The 20,975-nt window shown below is 44.8% G+C and overlaps 1 protein-coding gene across 2 annotated transcripts in view; it reads left to right on the top strand.

The window, feature by feature from the left end:
* LOC124621854 (fatty-acid amide hydrolase 2-A-like) overlaps positions 1–20,975 on the top strand; it is a 170,292-nt gene that overhangs the window by 29,758 nt on the left and 119,559 nt on the right. Inside the window, exon 1 of one of the 2 annotated variants that reach the window (XM_047147308.1) lies at positions 8,629–8,744. The exons of the other annotated variant lie outside the window; for it this stretch is intronic. Coding sequence (XP_047003264.1) covers positions 8,728–8,744 — 17 coding nt within the window. The 5' untranslated portion in view covers positions 8,629–8,727. Of the gene's footprint in view, positions 1–8,628; positions 8,745–20,975 lie in introns of those variants that run through there. 2 annotated transcript variants of the gene reach the window in all.

The following is a 20,975-nucleotide window of genomic DNA, read 5'->3' as shown; positions in this document are numbered from 1 at the left end:
GGCACGGATTTGGGTACATCCACTGCAGAAGCGAGAGCGCCACATTTTCATGTATTTATCTGCCCAGTACACAAGGTCGTATCGTCCCTGAAGTGCTTTCCTTTCTCCAATCGTTGGCGGAACGCTTAATCGCAGCACGGCTGTACTCCATAAACTTTCTGCTCACGTAAAGTTCACTGGCCTCCTCACTGTGAGATATCATTGTATTGTCAAGCGATGTGGGTCAGATTTTATCATGGTAGGAAAATTCAGCCAGGCTCGGTTAATAAGTCACGATTACTTTCTGCTGTCACATAATGAGGTTTCGACATTGCCCTTACGAGATCACGCCCACGTTTCACTGCAGTTCATGTGCTTATGATTTGGCCGTTGAAAGTCGTTGCTGAATATCGGCTGTTTGACTACTTGACGCATTATTTTCTGTTCTTTTAACCATTCAAATAATCGCAAGTAAGTTTACCAACATCTATATTTACATTTATATTTCACAAGTCACCTTACGGTGTGTGGCAGCGGGGTACCAATTGTGTATCATTACATTTCCCCTTTCCTGGTCGAGCCCTGAATGCTGCGCGGGAAATTGGTAAGCCTGTTGGGAAGTCTCCGTATGAGCTCCAATCTCGTTGTGGTCTTTTCGTGAGGTGTGTGTAGGAGAAGGCAATATGCTAGTTGACTATCCTAGGAACATACATCCCCGTAATTTTATCGGTACGTCACGCTACAATGCACAGTGCCACCTTTGTAGCGTCTGCCAGTGGAGTTGGATGAAGAGCATCTCTGCGACGCTTTCGCACTCGCTAAACGAACCCGTGATGAAATGTGCTGGTCTTCTTTGGATCTTCTGCAATTCCTCATTTCTTCTAAAGTTTCAGACTGAGAAGCAGAGGGTTTTGTACGCTACTTCCTTTGGGTGAACTACACTACCTGAGGATTCTCTCGATGAACTCGGCATGACTTCTGCCTTTCCTACGGTTAGTTTTACGTGGTCACTACACGTTAAATCGCTCTGTACACATACCACCATATATTTAACGGTTGCGAATGTTTCCAGTTAAGAAACCGTGTAACGAATCTCTCTCCGCCTACTTACGATATAATTGTTGGTATTGAGGATCAACTGTCAATGCCGGCGCCAGTCGTCAATCCTCTACAGATCTTCTTGCGTTTCACTACAATTTTCTTGGGTTGTGACTTTCTATACAGGGTGACTTTTTTTCAACCGTGTACAAACTTTAGAGATTGATCGATGAGAGGATAAGGAACAAAAACGGTGTAATGAGCTTATGTCCGGAAAAGCATGACTTACATGCTAGAGACCATTTATTCAGTCATACCGGTACTTTATTACAGAGGGTGCGGTCTAATTCGCGCTGTACCATGCAGCCACAGTTACAGTATGTGTTGAAAATAATTTGCATGTGCCTCAACGCATGTGTGTACGCGCTGTACCATGTTCTGTCTCGTACGTTCAAATCGGCCATACCGAAGCCGAACAGTGTCAAAAGCAACATGAATACGCTGCTCCTGTGCCTCCACATCTGGAATGGGCTCTGCATACACGATACTTTAGAGATGGCCCCATATCCCGAAATCGCACGGGTTGATATTCGGTGAAAGAGGAGGCTATGCAACTGGACGCGCTTATCCGATCCATGGTTGGGATGTGTCCGGAAGTTAAAGGGCAAAGTGGGCTGGAGGACCATCATATAGCAGCCACATAACCCCTCGAATCATCAATGGCACTTTTTACAACAAGGAGGGCAAAGTCACCCGCAAGCTACGCCGATAGTTTCGGCCTGTTACATGACGTGAAAGGAAGACCGGTTCCAAATTAGGGTGGTCAGTTATCCCGGCCCACGCATTCCGGCTGCACTGATGCTGATGAGTCACTGTCACCATAACCTGGGGGTTCTGCACACTATCCCACAGATGACTGTTATAAAAGCTCAAGATACCACTCCGCGTAAAGATGATCTCATCCGTGAATAGGATGGATGACACAAATCCCGGAATCGTGGTCGTCTGGTGAAGAAACTAGTGACAAAACTGCTCTCGATTTGGAACGTCCGTTGCTAGTAAGCCCTGCACACGCTGTAAGTGATAAGGAATAGTAACAATTGTCATGGAGTATGTTCTACACAATCGTCTGGCTTACCCTGCATTGGGGGGGGGGGGGGGGGGGGGGGGGGGACTGCCTGGTACTGTCACGGCGGTCGCCTTCCACAGTGTTAATAACATTTTCGACAAAATTTGGTGTCGGAAAATTTCGAGTACGTCCTTCATGATTTTCTGCTTCTGAAACGATCCTTCCGGAGAAACGACGAAACATTGTCGGCAAGTTTGCCGGCCGGTGTGGCCGTGCGGTTCTAAGCGCTTCAGTTTGGAACCGCGTGACCGCTACGGTCGCAGGTTCGAATCCTGCCTCGGGCATGAATGTGTGTGAATCCTTTCTTAATCAGGCCTTCAGCCGTTAATTATTTGTAAAATTGCTTGTGGCCTTCAGCCGACAAATAATTTTTAATCCTGTTTTAGTGAAGCCTTCAGCCGCCACTATAGCTTGTTAAAAGTTATTAGGCTTATTAGAAAAGGTTTTAGTACTTTTAAAGTGTAATTGTCCACATTATTTGTAATTCAGGCCTTCAGCCCTTGTGTATTCTGAAATTGCTTGGGGCCTTCAGCCGACGAATAATTTTGAACCTTCCTAATCAGGCCTTCAGCTGACAATAACTTGCAATTCTTCTAATAAGGCTTTCAGCCGCCAGTGTAGTAAAATCTTTTAAAAATGATTGTTGAGAGTTTGTTTTTTAAAAAAATAAAGTGTATGTGTTTTCTGTGCAACCAACTGTAACCGATTAGGCCCCGTCCACACCTTTCCTGCTTTCCCTAAGTCCCACGCCTCACACTCGCCTCTATGTGTTGAGTAATTTGTAATTTTAGTTGGTTATCTACCTCTCAATCACTTATCTCGATCTCTGTCATTTTAGATTTAGTGCGACCACTGAAAAGGCGCTCTAAGCGGTTGGGGTACATTGCGCATGTTGAGCAAGTCCAGTTATGCACATAAATAGACACTTCACCAGGAAACACGCCTTAATATTCCTTCATGGAACATTTTATTCCACAAAACTTGGCCTTGTATTAAAATATCTGAACGACAATATTTCACTTACTGGGACTTTTGTCATCTGTCTAAGAGATTTGACATTCTTTTGGAAGAAACTTAAGATTATGCTTTTCGAGACGTAATCAGTAAGTGGTTTACTTCATATTTAAATGTTAGAAAGCAAATGAACGTGTTAGATAATTCCTGCAGCTGTCGTAATGAATCTCTTTATGAATGGGGACTAATTACTACAGGCGTTCTACAGGGTTCAATTTTGGACCTACTGCTGTTCTAACTACATGCAGAGTGTTCGGAAATCCCCGTTACAAATTCCTAGGACTTGTAGAGGGGAGTGAGTACACAATGTTTTGAAAAGGAACCCGTGCCCGGAAACGTATTGTTTCCGTTTTTCGATGCTTTCAGTTCAGACGTCTCCTGAGAGAAAGAGAAAAGTCCCGTATGCAGTAGGGTAGATAGGATGAAGTGTACTACTTCAGACGGTCATCTGATGTCACTTAACATCTGCCTTACAGCGAGACCTGTATAATGCCTACGTATCCCTCTGATACTATAAACATGGTTTGGTACAAATTTTGGGAATACATAGACGTTCTCCTTGTGTCTGGCGAAGTTCGAGGTAACGGAAGAACTGCTAATCGGCTCTCTCAGAAACGTCTTCTCCAACGTGCCACACAATCACACAAATTTTTTGCCCAAGTTACGCAGCGGCTCCGAGAAACAGGTACCTTCACCGTGAAGAGGCAGGACTGTGGTGTTTCTCGCTCGAATTTGAAGAAGACATACTGCATCGTGTTTAAGAGCACTCGTCAACGAGTACTCGAACAATTGCACGTGCGATGGGTGTAAATCACAGTATCTTCTGGGACGTTATGCGTGAGCAACAATTACGTCCTTACCACTTACAAAGGGTACAAGCTAAGGGTCTAGTCGATTTTCCAAAACGCGTTGCCTACTGCACGTGATTCCTACAAGGCTTCATCGACACACCCCTGTTTCCACGTCGCGTTCTGTTCACAAATGGGTGTAAGTGCACTAAAGACTATGTTCTGCGTTGGCGAAACACCTATGTCCGGACAGACGGAAACCTTCGTGCTACACATGTTCAGGAGCTTTAGCGCCGGTTTGGTATTAAGGTGTGAGTAGGTATTCTGGATGGTCATATGATTGGGACATACCTCCTTCCAGTCAAGATAACTGGTCCTTCGTACTTGATCTTCTTACAAAACGTATCGATTCATGGAAGCTGTGGTACTGATGGTCCCGTCAGGAAATGTGGTGTCCGCATGATGGTGCACCACCTCAGTTATCACGTGCGGTTTGGAGATATCTCAACAGACGATATTGTGGAAGATGGATAGGCCGAGGTGATTCAACCGCTTGACCGTCGCCAACGGTGTATTTAATTCTATGGAAACCGAAGAGACACCAGATAGAGAGTGCATACCGGAGCATGCGTCTTAGGTACAGTATCTACAACAACGTTGATAGTCGCCACATCGCGCCGCTGTTGTAATGCATCAGTACTGTTCCATACGTAAACTATGACGGGTTCGCCGGCCGCGTTGGCCGAGAGATTCTAGGCCCTTCAGTCCGGATTTAGAGTTTTCCGAACATCCATCGACCAGCGAAGTGGAGCATCATTTTGTTGAAACCTAAGACTGTTTGCAGGTCTTCAGCCTAGGGAAAAGCAATCAGCTCCAAAATGTCTAGGTACGTCGCCTCTGTGACAGTCTCCTCGGCAAATAAGAACGGTCCAACTACCTTGTCGCAGATGAAGCCACACCAGACTTTCACTTTCGGGCCATATAGCACCTTTTCCCTGATACTGTTTGGATTCTGTGACCCCAAATGAGAACGTTATACTTATGCACAGATCCAGAGATCTGGAATGTGTCTCATCAAAATACATTACACTTGACAAGGAACCATGATTCCTGTCGATTCGGTTTAGCATTTTATATGCAAATCCATACCGCCGTTGCTTATCATCGGGCTTTGTGGCCTGCAGAATCTGCACTTTGTATGAATAAAGACGCAGCCGTTTTTTGAGAACCTCACGAATAGTTGCATGTAACATCTAAAGTTGCCGTGAAGCCTGACGAATTGATCTGCGTGGACTTCGTTGGAACTTCCTGGCGGGCATCCCCAGCTTGTACTTCAGAGACACACACCGCCGCCCCTAATGCTGCTTCAGAATGCTGCCAGTGTTCAGAAACTGCCTATGCGATGCATTTAGCCTCTTGACGTATGGTGCTACTTTCTTGTAAACAGAACGAAACTATTTTTGCACCGTAACAGTCGATTTAAATTCTGCATACCAATGCACAATTTGTGCCTTCTCCTGAAATGACGCTTGGATGGACAGCAAAGAAACAATGAAAATGCGCCAAATGACTTCAGTTTCGTCTGCACGCAACCGACAAGTACGCCTTGAAACACAGAAAGATTTAATATTTTTAAACCGCCTCAAAAAATAGGACATCTCGGTGTAGACAACCCATATTGTCCGTTCAGTTGTACCGGTTGGTTATAATTAAAGAGGTCCAGTGTTGACTGTAATCATCGTACAGCTGCATAGATATTCTAAAGCGTTAATGCGGAACCGATTAAAGCTGGAAAACAACTTAGTTCCAATTTTGGCCACTAGGTGCAAACCTTGCGCTGTGAATCCAAGAAAGAGGTACAGAAACTTTCTCATATGGTTGGTTCAAATGGCTCTGAGCACTATGTGACTTAACTTCTGAGTTCATCAGTCGCCTAGAACTTAGAACTAATTAAACCTAACTAACCTAAGGACATCACACACATCCATGCCCGAGGCAGGATTCGAACCTGCGACCGTAGCGGTCGCTCGGTTCCAGGTTGTAGCGCCTAGAACCGCACGGCCACTCCGGCCGACTTTCTGATATGGATTAGGAACGGGTCGTGGGCAGAAAAGGTCAGACCAGTGTGAAAGGCATAATGTTGATGATGTCTTTAACTGCCGCTTACACAATTTGTTCTCTATGAGCACTGGTGACATCGACGAGATGTTGTACACCGCACTTGGTGGCCATAATTGAAACTAAGGAAATGGGCTTGTTTCCAGCAAGACAAGTATATGGTTAGAGCCAACGGTGTTGTCGCAGTGGTAACATCGCTTGCCGTCAGATCACCGTAGTTAAGCACTATCGGGCTTGGATAACACTTGGATGGGCGACCGTCCGGTGTGCCGAGCATTGCTAGCAAGCGGGGTGCATTCAGTCGTTGCGAGACCAGTTAACGAGATGCCTGACTGAGAAATAGCGGCACAGTCGGGAGAGCCGTGTGCTGACCACCTGCCCGTCCATATTTGCATCCAGTGATATCGGCTGAGGATGACACGGTGGTCGGGCGGTACCGTTGGGACCTTCGAGGCCTGTTCGAACGGGAAGAGAGAGGAGAGAGAGTACACGGACAGAGCGACGATGCCTGCAGTAGAACGGAATGTCAGCACAGTGACCATAGGTGAAACTACTCTTGACATGAAGCAGTCAGAGAGAGGTGCGCCGACAGTGGCGCGCCCAGTGACAACGCTTGCCTTCATACGAGTTCCGGCCCTGTGTGGAGGATCACTTCGGATGCACACATTTGTGGAGGCTCTGGGGAGAACGAACGTTATTAGACTGCTTTCGTTATCGTCATACAGGCTCAGCAGCTGGCATAAAAGTATAGACTGCTACTGTTTGTACAATATGGTCACCGCTACTTCCCACAGTCATTAATTTTGACAGCAGCCCCGTTACGTTTTTGGCCATCTTAATCTCAGAGGTTTCCGTGATGTTACCTTTCGACAAGATAACGCAAGACGGTATGTTGCCCGAACTGTCATGACTCACCTTGATGCAGAGATTGTTCGACTGTTGTCCTGACCAACACATTCTTTAAATCTCTTATCTTTTCTGGTACTGCTGTTTTAATAGCCAGCAGTGTATGTGCATGGATGGGTCTTCTGAAAAAAAAAAAAAAAAAACCAGCGCCGTCTTATGTGTAAATTGAGGTTCGTCCCAAATTTCTATCTTATTTCAAGTGAAAGTTACACAGAATGATTCAAAAAGATAGAACAGAATTCAGTTGTTTATTGCAGACAAACTAGAAAAGATTGAAACACATTTTACATGTTGCTGAATAGATGAAGGTTCAAAGTTTTGACTAAGCTGCGCTGTTGTTTGTATCAACATGGCGACTACACCACAAGAGAAATAATTTTGTTTGCTGAAATTTGAGCGAAGTCAGTCCATTGTTCAAGTGCATGTATTCCACCGTCGAATCAGCAAGAAGCCGCTTTTGCGGAAGCAGATTTATGACTGTCATACAAAATTCTTGGAAGTAGGTTGTATATGAAATGGGAACAGCACAGGTCGGCCACACATGTCTGATGAAAATGCCGAGGAACTTCAGGTTGCCCAAAGAAAGGTGTGACGTGTTCTGAAACGACGCCTGTATATGAAGCCTTACAAGGTGCAGTTATTGCAGCAATTGCGTCCCGGCGACCGTAACAGAAGATACGAATTTTGCATTTTACAGGATGTGGCAGAGAACACTTTTACCGAACGACTCATCTTTCACGACGAATGGACGTTTCATCAGTCAGGCAAAGCGAACCGCCATAATGTAAGAATCTGGAGGTCACCAAATCCTGGCGTCGTCGTCGAAAATAAAAGAGACTCACCGAAACTGAATGTGTTTTGTGCCGTTTCTGTTCACAGAGTTTATGGACCTTTCTTTTTTGCGGAGGAAACTGTGCCAGGAACGTCATACCAGGTCAGGCTCCAAAATGGTTTGTTTCCTGAACTTCACGAAGAGTCCAATGATTTCATTTTTATGCATGACGGCACCCGCCTCACTTTCCCCTTGAGCTGCGGCGTTGTCTTAACAACACCATCCCACAATTTTGGGTTTAAAGAGGTGGACAACAAGATCTCGTGCATTTTTTTTGCCCTCCCAGATCACTAGACCTCACACCTTGCGATGTTTTTCTGTGGAGATGCATAAAAGACAGTCTTTGTCCCACCTGTGATGGATTCTCTTTGAGATCTGAGAAATCGAACTCTTGAATCTGTCGATTCAATAAACAGGGACCTGCTGATTAATGTGTGGGATGAAATGGGCTACCGTTTCGATGTTTCTCGTGCGACGCATGGCGCTCATGATGAGTGTGTGGTATAGTGTCTGTGCGAACATAAAACTTTGAACCTTCCACTATCCAGTGACAGGCGCAATGTGTATCAATCTTTCGCAGTTCGTCTAAAATAACAACTGAAATCCTTTATTTTTGAATCACCCTGTAGTTCTGTGAAATCAGATCTTTTTGAAACACCGTGTATCATCATATTAAACTCAGCCGCTGTCCGCCGTCGTCGACAGAGGCTGGCGACTATCTGTTTATGCTCTAGCGCTAACCTCGGACGCGCTTAGCGGACGATGACTCGGATTTTATGACTAGCGACTCTCTCCGGTTTCTCCGATACTCTGCTGGTGGGGATGCTCAAACCGGAGGCAGCTGAGAGAAACTGAGGACGCCGTGTCCGGCCAGCTATGTTATTAAGCCGAGCGGATGCGGAACTTGTGTCTGTCGGAAGGGCATGCAGTTAGTGATCAGGTTCGTACTTAGATATTAATATTTTGTTGCCACAAGCAGTTAAGTGTAACTAGATGTAGTGTGTTATCTCTCAAGTTTTCACAACGTATTTGATTAATGTTGTGCTTTTGAGTGTTCAGCCCAGATGTTGATTCTGTTTATGCACAATATTTTGACAACGGACCCAGAGGATGTGACTTGCCGCCTAGGCCCCAAATCAGATTATAAAGTATCGTTAGTGTCGCGTCGCTATTTATAGCCGAATTCACAGTGCAACCTTCGGCGAACCTTGTGCCCGATGCATATACTTACTTAAGCTCGATGGCCACGTCGTCGAGTGACGCGACAGCAGTGCTCCGAGTGCTTAAAGTCGAAACTACGGCATCCGTGACATTGTTTATGGCGTAACGCACCGATATGAATGGCATCCCATCCTTGCCTCAAAACGAACGTTTTTGAAGTACATTCATTTTATGTACACCCCATCTTCAGATGTTTGTCTTTCTTTACGCGTCGTGAACATTGTATCTCTGTTTACGGTGTTTTGCAATGGATGTGTTAAAATCTTTCGTCGCTAAATTCCGCAACGTCGTTAATAAAGAAAACGCTCAAGACACGTAAAAAAATGCAAACATCTGAAGATAGGTTGCCAGGCATCTTTAAACGTCACTACGGAAAAAAACGCCTATAAAAGCTGCTGGTTACAGCTAATTCATTGAAATTATCTTAACTTTCGGCAGTTGCTGTGTTATAATACGTCCATAACGGATAAGAATTATTTAGTGATGTTAATACAAGAAAGAATAGAAAAACAAAAAACGGCAATGGGATAGGCGATCCCAGTTGACGAACAATTAGAAATAACTTGGCGAATTTCTTCCGCGTGTCGGATTGCCTGCCTATTACTGTCGCGTCACTCATTGCTGTAAATATTCTTACAGTCTGACAGCTGTAACGACAGTAGCGCCCATAGCGGCGAGAAAGGCAGCCGTAAGGTTAATGTTTATTTTTAATAATTTTTCTTTTTAATTAACGAAATTGTTATTAAATTTTTGCGTTTCAAGTATTAGTAAATTATCAAGCCATATGAATGATCGTGAACTAAATATAAAAACAGCCGAATCTCACTGATACGTAATCTAGAAATTGTTAATGAAGAAATACTTTCGAACATGTGGGTAACTGCAGCTTACTCCGCTGAAAGAAAGTGAATATAAAAACACATTTCATGCGTGAGGAGCATATACAGTATTTCTGTTGTTGTGTGTTGTTATTATGATAGGCACTTTTTTGACACGTAACAATTTTGTGTGGAGTCTAATGAATTGCACCTTCTTACACTTCACTCGACTTTCTAATAGAGGAGTATTTTTGTAAACGTAATTACTTTTGCTTTAAAAGCGAATATGTCGAAGATTCTTGCCATTCGTTGCTCAGACGTTGCAACAGTTGTAGAACTTGTTCGTTCTGTGCTGGGAAACAGTTTTATCGCTCTTGACGTTTTATTATCACGTCTGTGTGGTTTCTCCATCAGTTAAGGTTCTGATGGCTTATTTGCTATCTAAAGCTGGGTTATCCATCCATGCGAATTTTCACATTCACTGATTTGGCTAGAAGTGTAGTGAGTAAAACTCCAGGTTCATACGACGTCTTCCTGCAAAGGTTGGGTCTTCTGCTGTTTACTAGCCATTTTTTGTTCTCAGAAGAGGGCGACAGCTCTTATTAAACATCTATCGGTTAGAAGAAAATCGTAGATAAACTACTCTGTAACGTACCATTTCACATCTCTGAAATTCCTTAGGAAGCTGAAGAAAGAGAAATGTAGTGTAATTTTTGCATTTACTGCCAATTTTTATGGCACTACAAGCACTTCTTATAGTAAAACTCAGTCTGATAAAATCTCTAAAGGCCCTACGGTGCTGACCAACCCCCGTGTCATGAATAGCAGTTAAGATGTGGAAGGGCATGAGGCCAGCACACCACTCTCCTGACCGTCGGCAGTTTTCGTGACCGAAACCACTACTTCTCAGTCAAGTAGCTCATCAATCGACCTCACAAGGGCTGAGTGCACCCCGCTTGCCAATAGCTTTCGGCAGCCCCATGGCCCTGAGCACTATGGGACTTAACTTCTGAGGTCATCAGTCCCCTAGAACTTAGAACTACTTAAACCTAACTAACCTAAGGACATCACACACATCCATGCCCAAGGCAGGATTCGAACCTGCGACCGTAGCGGTCGCGCGGTTCCAGACTGTAGCGCCTAGAACCGCTCGACCACCCCGGCCGGTTCGGCAGCCCCACCCAAGTGCAAGCGAAGCCCCATGGAGCTTAACTTCGATGGTCTGACGGCAAGGCCGTTGGCCTATTGTAAAAACTATGTTACAAATCTATATAAACGACACTATTCTTATTCATTCGACATCGTAGACAGAAGTGTAGCTTGCAGCAGTGCTTTTGCACTGTATAGCAGAAACGAGCAGGAGTTTCGTGACAGTGTGTTAGACTATGGCCGCTTCTCTCGGTCCTGTTGGTCGAATTCGACTCCTGGCACCTGCTATGCCCTTCGTTGCACATTTCTTTTACAGAGGCCGCACTGCAATTTCGTGAAACGCACATTCTGTCAGCGTTTTCTCGTGATGATCGGTGATATGACTGAAGATATCTTAATAAATTGAATATCCGTCCCCAGACCGGGTTTAAATTGAAACCTCTGTCAAAATTTATAAGGTTTCCCGAGACATTAGTTTCGATAGATTCTGTAACAGCCGCGCGGAGCGACCGCGTGGTTTGAGGCGTCATGTCACGGATTGTGCGGCCCTTCCCGACGGAGGTCGAGTCCTCCCTAGGGTATGGGTGTGTTGTTCTTAGCATAAGTTAGTTTAAGTAGTGTGTAAGTCTAGGGACCCATGACCTCAGGAGTTTGGACCCATAAGAAATCGCACATATTTGAACATTTTTTGACTTCTTAACTGCACTGTCCTACAACTGAAGCGTTTGCTCCACGATACAGATCTTGTCCTGTTTCACTCCATGATGATGAAGCCCGTATTACACATTTATCGTATACAAGTCAGCTCCAGCGCTGCAAGTGTACAAGTCTGGAAGTGCAAACTTTTTCGTTATCCCTATTACACAAGGCAACTAACCTGAAAGTTTGTACCAGCGCCCCAACAGTACACATGCAGAACCACAAGCTTGTTTACGTCGGTTACGTCGTTGTGCGTGGAAGTTGTTATTTTTGTAAAGCTGCTATTTACTCATATTAAAACTTCTAGCTTCATATTTATTATGCAGTGGTTGTTATCTTGTGCAGCTTTAATGAAATTATGTTATGATTATACAGAATTATGGACAAAGGTGTTCGTTTTATGTCATGCTGGTAAAAACAAGTGATTACCGCATCTATCTTTACGTTTCACAATATTTTAGATATGGAGAAAGCAATTATGCAGCATTTGCTGTGACAATGTGTGCCGTAGTCGTTAGGAGAAGGGCAGAAGTCAGGAGTAGGAATTGGGTTCGCCCTGACTGGGAAGAACGGGTGAACTCCTTAATGAAGGAGTTGAGGCACAAAGATCTACAGGAATTTAGGAACTCTGTCAGAATGGATGTGCCTTGTCGATGCATGCATGACGGGATTCACGCAAGTGACGCAGTAATGAGAGAAACCATTTCACAACAGTGCGATCGCAAAGATGCTAAACGCTTTTACTCTCCTCACTGATCGCGGCCGGACGCCTGCTGCGACTGTTGTGCATATTCTCTCTACCCTGTCCTTCCCGCCATGCTGAAATATTACAAAAGATGCAATCAGATCAAACACATGTGATACTTTCACTAATTAATGTACACGTATAAAAAGTAAAATTTTATGCACATTTAAGTAAAACACATAAACTCGGGATTAAACCTATGTAGACGTACCTTACTATGGTACAGCTACCATTAGATATACAACTTTACTCAACGGCAACACAAAAAAGAGAATTTTTGTTTGTTTTATTACCGTATTTATAAAAAATTACTGACTGAAAAATGTGTACAGTATCTCCCACAATAGCAGAAGAGTAGCCAAGCGCTCACGTACTTCTCGTGGGCTGACCGCACGTGGAAACAATAACAAGCTGAAAGCTAGCTCAAAATCCTGCGTTTTGCGGATGTGCGCACCTACCTACTGCGCATGTGCGGATCCACGGCGGAATAGCGCGGTTCCCATTTCTCACCCGGCGGATAAACCGTCTGCTGAAATGACAGCTTCATCTGTTCTGCCTCTTGGTGGCAGGCTGTCCACACATAACTTGAGCACGTTAGGTGTGTCGTGCAACGAGGCTTTATGTTCGGGGCGATGCTCACTCACAGCGGACTTGGTTGGTTGTTTTATTCGGGTGTATCGCGGCACACCTGATCGAAAAAGAAAACGGTAATTATTCGATTTTACCAGTATGACACAAAACGAACACTTTAGTCCATAATTCTGTATCGTTGCACCAACACCAAGTTTCTAGGACTGTATAACTGAGGAGTTTATCGAAATTAAAATGTTGGGAGCCGGACGCTGTGGTCGAGCGGTTCTAGGCGCTTCATTCCGGAACCACGCTGCTGCTACGGTCGCAGGTTCGAATCCTGCCTCGGGCATGGATGGGTGCGATGTCCTTAGGTTAGTTAGGTTTAAGTAGTTCTAAGTCTAGGGGACTGATGACCTCAGATGTTAAGTCCCATAGTGCTTAGAGCCATTTTAAAATGTTAGAAAACCTGGTAAACCGCGGCGGATATTGTTTAAATGTTCAAATTTGTGTGAATTCCTAAGAGACCAAACTGCTTAGGTCATCAGTCCCTAGACTTACACACTACTTAAACTAACTTATGCTAAGAACAACACACACACCCATGCCGGAGGGAGGACTCGAGTCTCCGGCGAGAGGGGCCACGCAGTCCCTGACATGACGCCTCAAACAGTTTGGTGTCCGCCACTCAGTTTATTGAGATTTTGCCGACCCTCTCAGCCATCAAAGCTGGGAAACGCTAAGGAGAGCATCCGTTCCAGGGAATACTAGTACGGACTGTGAAAAACAAAGGGCATCAAAGACCTTAGAGGGCATCTGGACTCGAACAGCGGTGCGAGACGGTACAAAAGTTGACAGTAAGGTTGGAGTCCACACGGCGAGTATACAATCAGCACAACTCACACCGCGTAAAAAGGACGACAGGGGTGGTCCTCGAAATATTGCAAATAAAATGTAAACTTCAGCTCGTCTGTGTACCCGGAAGCGCGCCATTAGTTATAGAGTGTGATGATGTTAAAATTTCTTCTCTTTATTGCTGGTGAAAATGATCCGTATTTATGTAGATGTGACGCTACTGACTGTTGCTAAACAAAGAAAAATTCTCAGTTATTCTTCTACTTTTCTCTTTCCACTCATTCCTGGCGATAGATTTTCTTTAATATCTTTTTTAGCAATACATCAACAGTGGGAGGAAAGAGTTTCTCTTTCAATGCCTCAGTCATTAGTTTCCTTATATCAGATACCACTTACGTTTTTAAGATGCCGGAGGCGCCCAAATGCAACTACAGTTCGCAATTACAGTTTGATGATACTGTGTTGCTGTTTCTCCTCGCTGTCAAATAAACAGGTATTCCCATGTGGACTTCACGAGCTGCTAATGGATAATGTAATTAGGATAGTTGTTGAAGTTAGTCTGAAGACTGGCTTCAGACACCTCTGGACGCTTGGCTGTTCTGTGCAAGTGTGTGTGTTTCTGCTTAATTATTGCTGCGTATATACATCTAAATGTGTTTACCGTAATCAGCCCTTGTTCTCCTAAGTTTTTACCCTCTTCCCTCCCTCACAATTCCTTTCATTACCAAATTAACTAGCCCTTGCTGCCCCATGATATGCCTTGTCAGTGTATGCCTCATTTACATGGGATGGATAAAAAGAAGTGGCAACACTGTTATAATTCATACCAGACTTTGTTGACAGATGTTCACTGTACTACATGTGCTCAATATAATCGCCCCACATCTTGATCACCCCACACATGGAAGGCGTCATACGCTGTCAGTGTGGCCATCTCTGTCGACGTCTCTCAAGGACTGGCCTTTGCGACGGATGATACCTTCTCTTGTATTGAAGCACGTGACAGTAGAAGGTTCCTTCGTTTTGGCGAACAGGTGGTAATCGCATGGACTTATATCGGCTGTATACGATGATGTTTCAGTATCTCCCACTCCCATGTAAGCAGGAGCTCCTGTGTGGGGTCCACCATGTGGAATCTTGCATTCTCACGAAGGATAATGGAATGTAGTGCCTTCTCAGTGTGGGACGAAAGCGATGACAAGAATTAGCACTGCCAGATGTAGATTTGACCCTGCACTTCCAGGACGTGTATCTTGTTTTACGGCTTAAACGAAGTGAGTCGTGAACGGTAAACTTCGAGAATCGTCCAAATGTAATACGTTTTGATTTCACAAATGGATTCAAGGCATGTCATATCATTATCCGGGAGTAACAAAACAATAGAAAAACAGAGCTTCAGTTCCACTGCTCAGACGTGTACGACCCGATGCAGGTTGGAACATTAGGGATGGTAGAGCATAGTATACAGGGTGTTACAAAAAGGTACGGCCAAACTTTCAGGAAACATTCCTCACACACAAAGAAAGAAAATATGTTATGTGGACATGTGTCCGGAAACGCTTACTTTCCATGTTAGAGCTCATTTTATTACTTCTCTTCAAATCACATTAATCATGGAATGGAAACACACAGCAACAGAACGTACCAGCGTGACTTCACTTTGTTACAGGAAATGTTCAAAATGTCCTCCGTTAGTGAGGATACATGCATCGACCCTCCGTCACATGGAATCCCTGATGCGCTGATGCAGCCCTGAAGAATGGCGTATTGTATCACAGCCGTCCACAATACGAGCACAAAGAGTCTCTACATTTGGTACCGGGGTTGCGTAGACAAGAGCTTTCAAATGCCCCCATAAATGAAAGTCAAGAGGGTTGAGGTCAGGAGAGCGTGGAGGCCATGGAATTGGTCCGCCTCTACCAATCCATCGGTCACCGAATCTGTTGTTGAGAAGCGTACGAACACTTCGACTGAAATGTGCAGGAGCTCCATCGTGCATGAACCACATGTTGTGTCGTACTTGTAAAGGCACATGTTCTAGCAGCACAGGTAGAGTATCCCGTATGAAATCATGATAACGTGCTCCATTGAGCGTAGGTGGAAGAACATGGGGCCCAATCAAGACATCACCAACAATGTCTGCCCAAACGTTCACAGAAAATCCGTGTTGATGACGTGATTGCACAATTGCGTGCGGATTCTCGTCAGCCCACACATGTTGATTGTGAAAATTTACAATTTGATCACGCTGGAATGAAGCCTCATCCGTAAAGAGAACATTTGCACCGAAATGAGGATTGACACATTGTTGGACTAACCATTCGCAGAAATGTACCCGTGGAGGCCAATCAGCTGCTGATAGTGCCTGCACACGCTGTACATGGTACGGAAACAACTGGTTCTCCCGTAGCACTCTCCATACAGTGACGTGGTCAACGTTACCTTGTACAACAGAAACTTCTCTGACGCTGACATTAGGGTTATCGTCAACTGCACGAAGAATTTCCTCGTCCATTGCAGGTGTCCTCGTTCTAGGTCTTCCCCAGTCGCGAGTCATAGGCTGGAATGTTCCGTGCTCCCTAAGACGCCGATCAATTGCTTTCAACGTCTTCCTGTCGGGACGCCTTCGTTCTGGAAATCTGTCTCGATACAAACGTACCGCGCCACGGCTATTGCCCCGTGCTAATCCATACATCAAATGGGCATCAGCCAACTCCGCATTTGTAAACATTGCACTGACTGCAAAACCACGATCGTGATGAACACTAACCTGTTGATGCTACGTACTGATGTGCTTGATGCTAGTACTGTAGAGCAATGAGTCGCATGTCAACACAAGCACCGAAGTGAACATTACCTTCCTTCAATTGGGCCAACTGGCGGTGAATCGAGGAAGTACAGTACATACTGACGAAACTAAAATGAGCTCTAACATGGAAATTAAGCGTTTCCGGACACATGTCCACATAACATCTTTTCTTTATTTGTGTGTGAGGAATGTTTCCTGAAAGTTTGGCTGTACCTTTTTGTAACACCCTGTATAAAGAAGCGTGAGTGCGAAGTGTCATGGGTCATTCCCGCTGAGGCTGCGGAGGTGAGCTGATCGCTGCACGTTAAGCGCTCGCTCCCCAGCATGTATGGACGACGCGGGAAGGGAGGCTAAGCCACCGACCTGCTGCAACTGCTGGGCCTCGTGCTCGGCGCACCAGAAGACGGGGGATGCAAGAAGACGGCGAAGCGGAAGGAGCAGTGCTATCGCTGCCAAAAACTTGGCCACGTTGCCAAGTATTGTCGGAAACCAGTGGCGTGCCTTCGGTGTGCGCAAGCACACGATTCGCGCCACTGCACGGAGAAGGGCGCCACACGCTGCTGCGCCAATTGTGGCGTCGCTCACGCGGCGAATTACCGCGGCTGCAGCTACATCAAGAACTGGGGTTGCGCTGATAAAGCTAGACAGAGACACAAGACCATCAAGAAGGCGGATACAGCCGGGTCGTTGCGTCCTCGCCACCCCCACCTCTGGTGGATCCGTGGTGGCCGATGACGCGGCTGTCCCACCGGATGCAGTCAGCGAGGCGTGCGCCAGGGTCCGCGAAGAAATTGCTGCTCTCAAAGCCGCAATGGCGGAAGAGAGGGCAACACTCCAAGCCGAACTAGCCGAGGCTCGGCAGCTGGAGCACAGTCTCCGTGATGCACTGGCCAGCTAGCCCCATCCAGCACAGAAGAAGGATGCTGACACGCAGACTGCCGCCCCCGTGGAATCTGTAGTAATACAGGAAGCCACGAGGGTGGAAACACAAGACGCAGCCGCACAGACAGTTGTTGCGGCGAAGAACAAGGCAACGCAGGCCATCGTGGAGGAGGCCCCTTGCCCCCTCTCCAAGACGCAGTGTGGTGTGCGTACTGTAAGACCTTCAGTACATACACCATCAGATTATTTGACTTGTCGCTCTAATGAAGTAGGCGAGTGTCAGCAATATGTCTCGTGGACTTAACGTGGCGTGTTTATCTTCTGCCGTTAGGTCAGGCGATAGAAATGCCACTTGCACGCTTAGTGTAACAGATTGACGGTGACCAACTTTAAACAGAACTTGATTAATTTTCACACACATTTATTAAAATAATAACAAGCATAAAAATTACTTAACTTGGTTCTGGATGCTATTTACAATTGACAATCTGAAGTTCCTTTGGTATCGGTACGTTAATCTTATTCTCACATATATCTCTGATACTTGACAAAGTGTCTATACATTTATCTTCATGGCTATGTACAGGAATATGGTAATCTTATTAGGCGCAGACTGAAACTTGACTATAGACTGGTGCAGACATATGCAGACTGGTGCAGACTGGTGCAGACAAATGCAGACTGACTAATCGGAGGTCTGTACACTCGTTATAATACCTCGCGCATTCATGTATCACTGCGCGAGTGTGATCCACGAGGAGAAAAGGTTTTACAGTAGCAGCAATCTCATTGGCTGCGTTACATATTAATACATGGATCGGCGGAATCAGAATTTGGTCCGTCTCTATGGCAGCGCCATCTCGTAGTGCGGAGACGGACGAGCGCTGAGCCTGCGCTGTTGTGCTTAGTGGGGCGCGCTCTAGTGGGAAAGTTGTGTACGCGCTGACTTCGCGGAACTATGTACACAACACGCAGTTGCAGAAGATAGTGTCGGTTCATTTCGACACTCTCAGGACATACGACGGCCGCCTTCCTCTCACCCCTGCCAAGTGGGAAGTTCTCGTCGCCACGATAGAAAAAGCCGAGAACGCAAGCAAAGAAGAAGCGTTGAGGACCACTGAAGACGCCGAAGCCGCCGGCTTTGAGGTTGCGATAGTCCCTGTAGTGTCACAAGCAGACACATACAAGGAAAAGAAGGACAAGAAGAAGTAAACTGACGCCAGGAGACCTTACAAGACCCTCCTCATCACCGCGTCGGACACCCATCATCACCACCATCAACCATTCGTCCTGACAGTCGTCTACTGCCAGTATTTGGCGTCAACAAGGCCAGTCTAGTCAAGGCCTCTACCAGACGCATGGTCATCGTCCGATTCAACCACCGCCTGTCCCCGACCGGCAGTATCAGTATTCCATAACTATGCACATCATCCCAGTAAACCCCAAACGTCCCAGCTTTCAACCCGTCAAAGTGGAGTAAATGTCCCACGACATCAAACTCCTCCTTACCTCCTCAAGAAGAGGAAATTTAAGCGCAAAGAGAGCAAGTGTCATGAGTTCAAATGGTTCAAATGGCTCTGAGCACTATGGGACTTAACATCTGAGGTCATCAGTCTCCTAGAACTTAGAACTACTTAAACCTAACTAACCTAAGGACGTCACACACATCCATGCCCGAGGCAGGATTCGAACCCGCGACCGCAGCGAGTGTCATGGGTTAGTTTCCCTCGCAGGGTAGTGCAGCAGAGATCCTGAAAAATCTGAAATGGCCAATACTCTCAAATTGAAATGGAATATCTCGTAAAAACCGACTTAGAGGAGAACAGGCATCCTGGGAAGAGTCTACTAATGTTTTTCGGCTCCCGTATATACCATGAAAAAACTATAGTGCAGTCATATGTGGAATGACTCTTCCCACGCTCCATTCTTAATTGCAACGGGAATAAATCTTAATATATAATAAGATGAACAGTACTATCTGCTACTTAATTGTTAATGATACACGAAGTATAAATGTGGATGTAAATTTCTTTTGGAGCTGCAATTAAAACTTGCTGTAATGGTGCACTGAAGCATACATGTGGTGCAGAATTTTATTTTGAGCTGTAATTGAAACTTGATGTAATGGTTTACACAACATTAAAAGTGAAAGAGATATTACTTATTACGTTCCTACAATGAAGTACAAGGAAGTGAATTATCCACTCGTTCTTGAAATACTCTTGTGAAAGGTATACAGAGGTTATTTGAAGCGTCTACACAGAGCCTAACTAGGTCCGTTACACGACTACAGTGTATGAGCTTCGTTTCTAATGATCGCAACGCTGAGGGGCGTTAAATGGTAGCTTTCTCTCCTTTTTAAAGTAGTGCTGACATCAGAAGTTTTTATGAAAGATGCTCTTTTATGCAGAGAAGTGGCAACACTGTAAAATTTTAGCCAAATATAGAAAGACCTGCATAGTACTGACGTTCCGCGCGGACATTTCAGCCTAAACAACTGTAACGTATTTCGTACAAATAGGCAAAAAAACCATTGTTGTGTGACGGCGCGATTGCACAACAGTCAATGGAAGCACTAACATTAAGTAAATGAGGCTTATCTGATCTGAGGCAACATTATATATGACGTTACAATTTATCTTACTCTTTATAATCAAATAATTTTAAATTGTCATGATGCTGACTTTACATTCCCTTTTCTTATCGAGTAATCAGGTAAGTTTTGTTCGCGCATGCTGCCATATTGTAATTTTTGTTGTGCCATCTTTCATAATTTGAATAATAATTCAGTATTTATAATTTTATTTTCTTATTCGTGGTAATTTACTCTTTTCACCATCTGCTTACATTTAAAATGTGATTTGCAAGTCACTGTATTAATAACGACACGTTTGTTAATTTCTCTGATGACGCTGCGGTCGAGCGATAGTAGCTCTCTTCCGAACCACTTTTAGTATTAGAAACGAGCCTGTGTCTTTTGGTAACGCTGTCCGCCTCTCATATTAATGTAAACTGTAAGTGTGATGTGGACAGTTAATTTTCAAATTTTTTTGTGGTCATCAGAAAGGTAATCTAAACGAGATCGCGATCAGGAATAATGCTTCGACTTCCTTATTGCAAGGCACATAACTTCAGAAATATTAGGTCTGATTTTAACACAGGATTTAAATGCTAATATCAGACAGAAATTAGTTTTTTTTTTAAATTTTCCACTGAAATTCAAATCACGAGGAAGTATTAAATAAATCATACAACTTTAAAAAGAGTACAGTACAGTCTGGCGACCTTGACAAGACATTTTTATTTTCTTGATTAGTGCACATGGAAAATTTGTATTACCAAAACCTAATATCATGTAAGGCAGATGCCGGACTTAGAGTCAGAGGAAGAATTTTCAGAGGTTTTATCCACTCACGATGGAGG

Source organism: Schistocerca americana, chromosome 1 (assembly GCF_021461395.2).
Source record: "Schistocerca americana isolate TAMUIC-IGC-003095 chromosome 1, iqSchAmer2.1, whole genome shotgun sequence".
Classification (NCBI taxonomy): domain Eukaryota; kingdom Metazoa; phylum Arthropoda; class Insecta; order Orthoptera; family Acrididae; genus Schistocerca; species Schistocerca americana.
The sequence above is the reverse complement of the archived record's forward strand: the minus strand, read 5'-3'. Positions and strand labels throughout refer to the sequence as shown.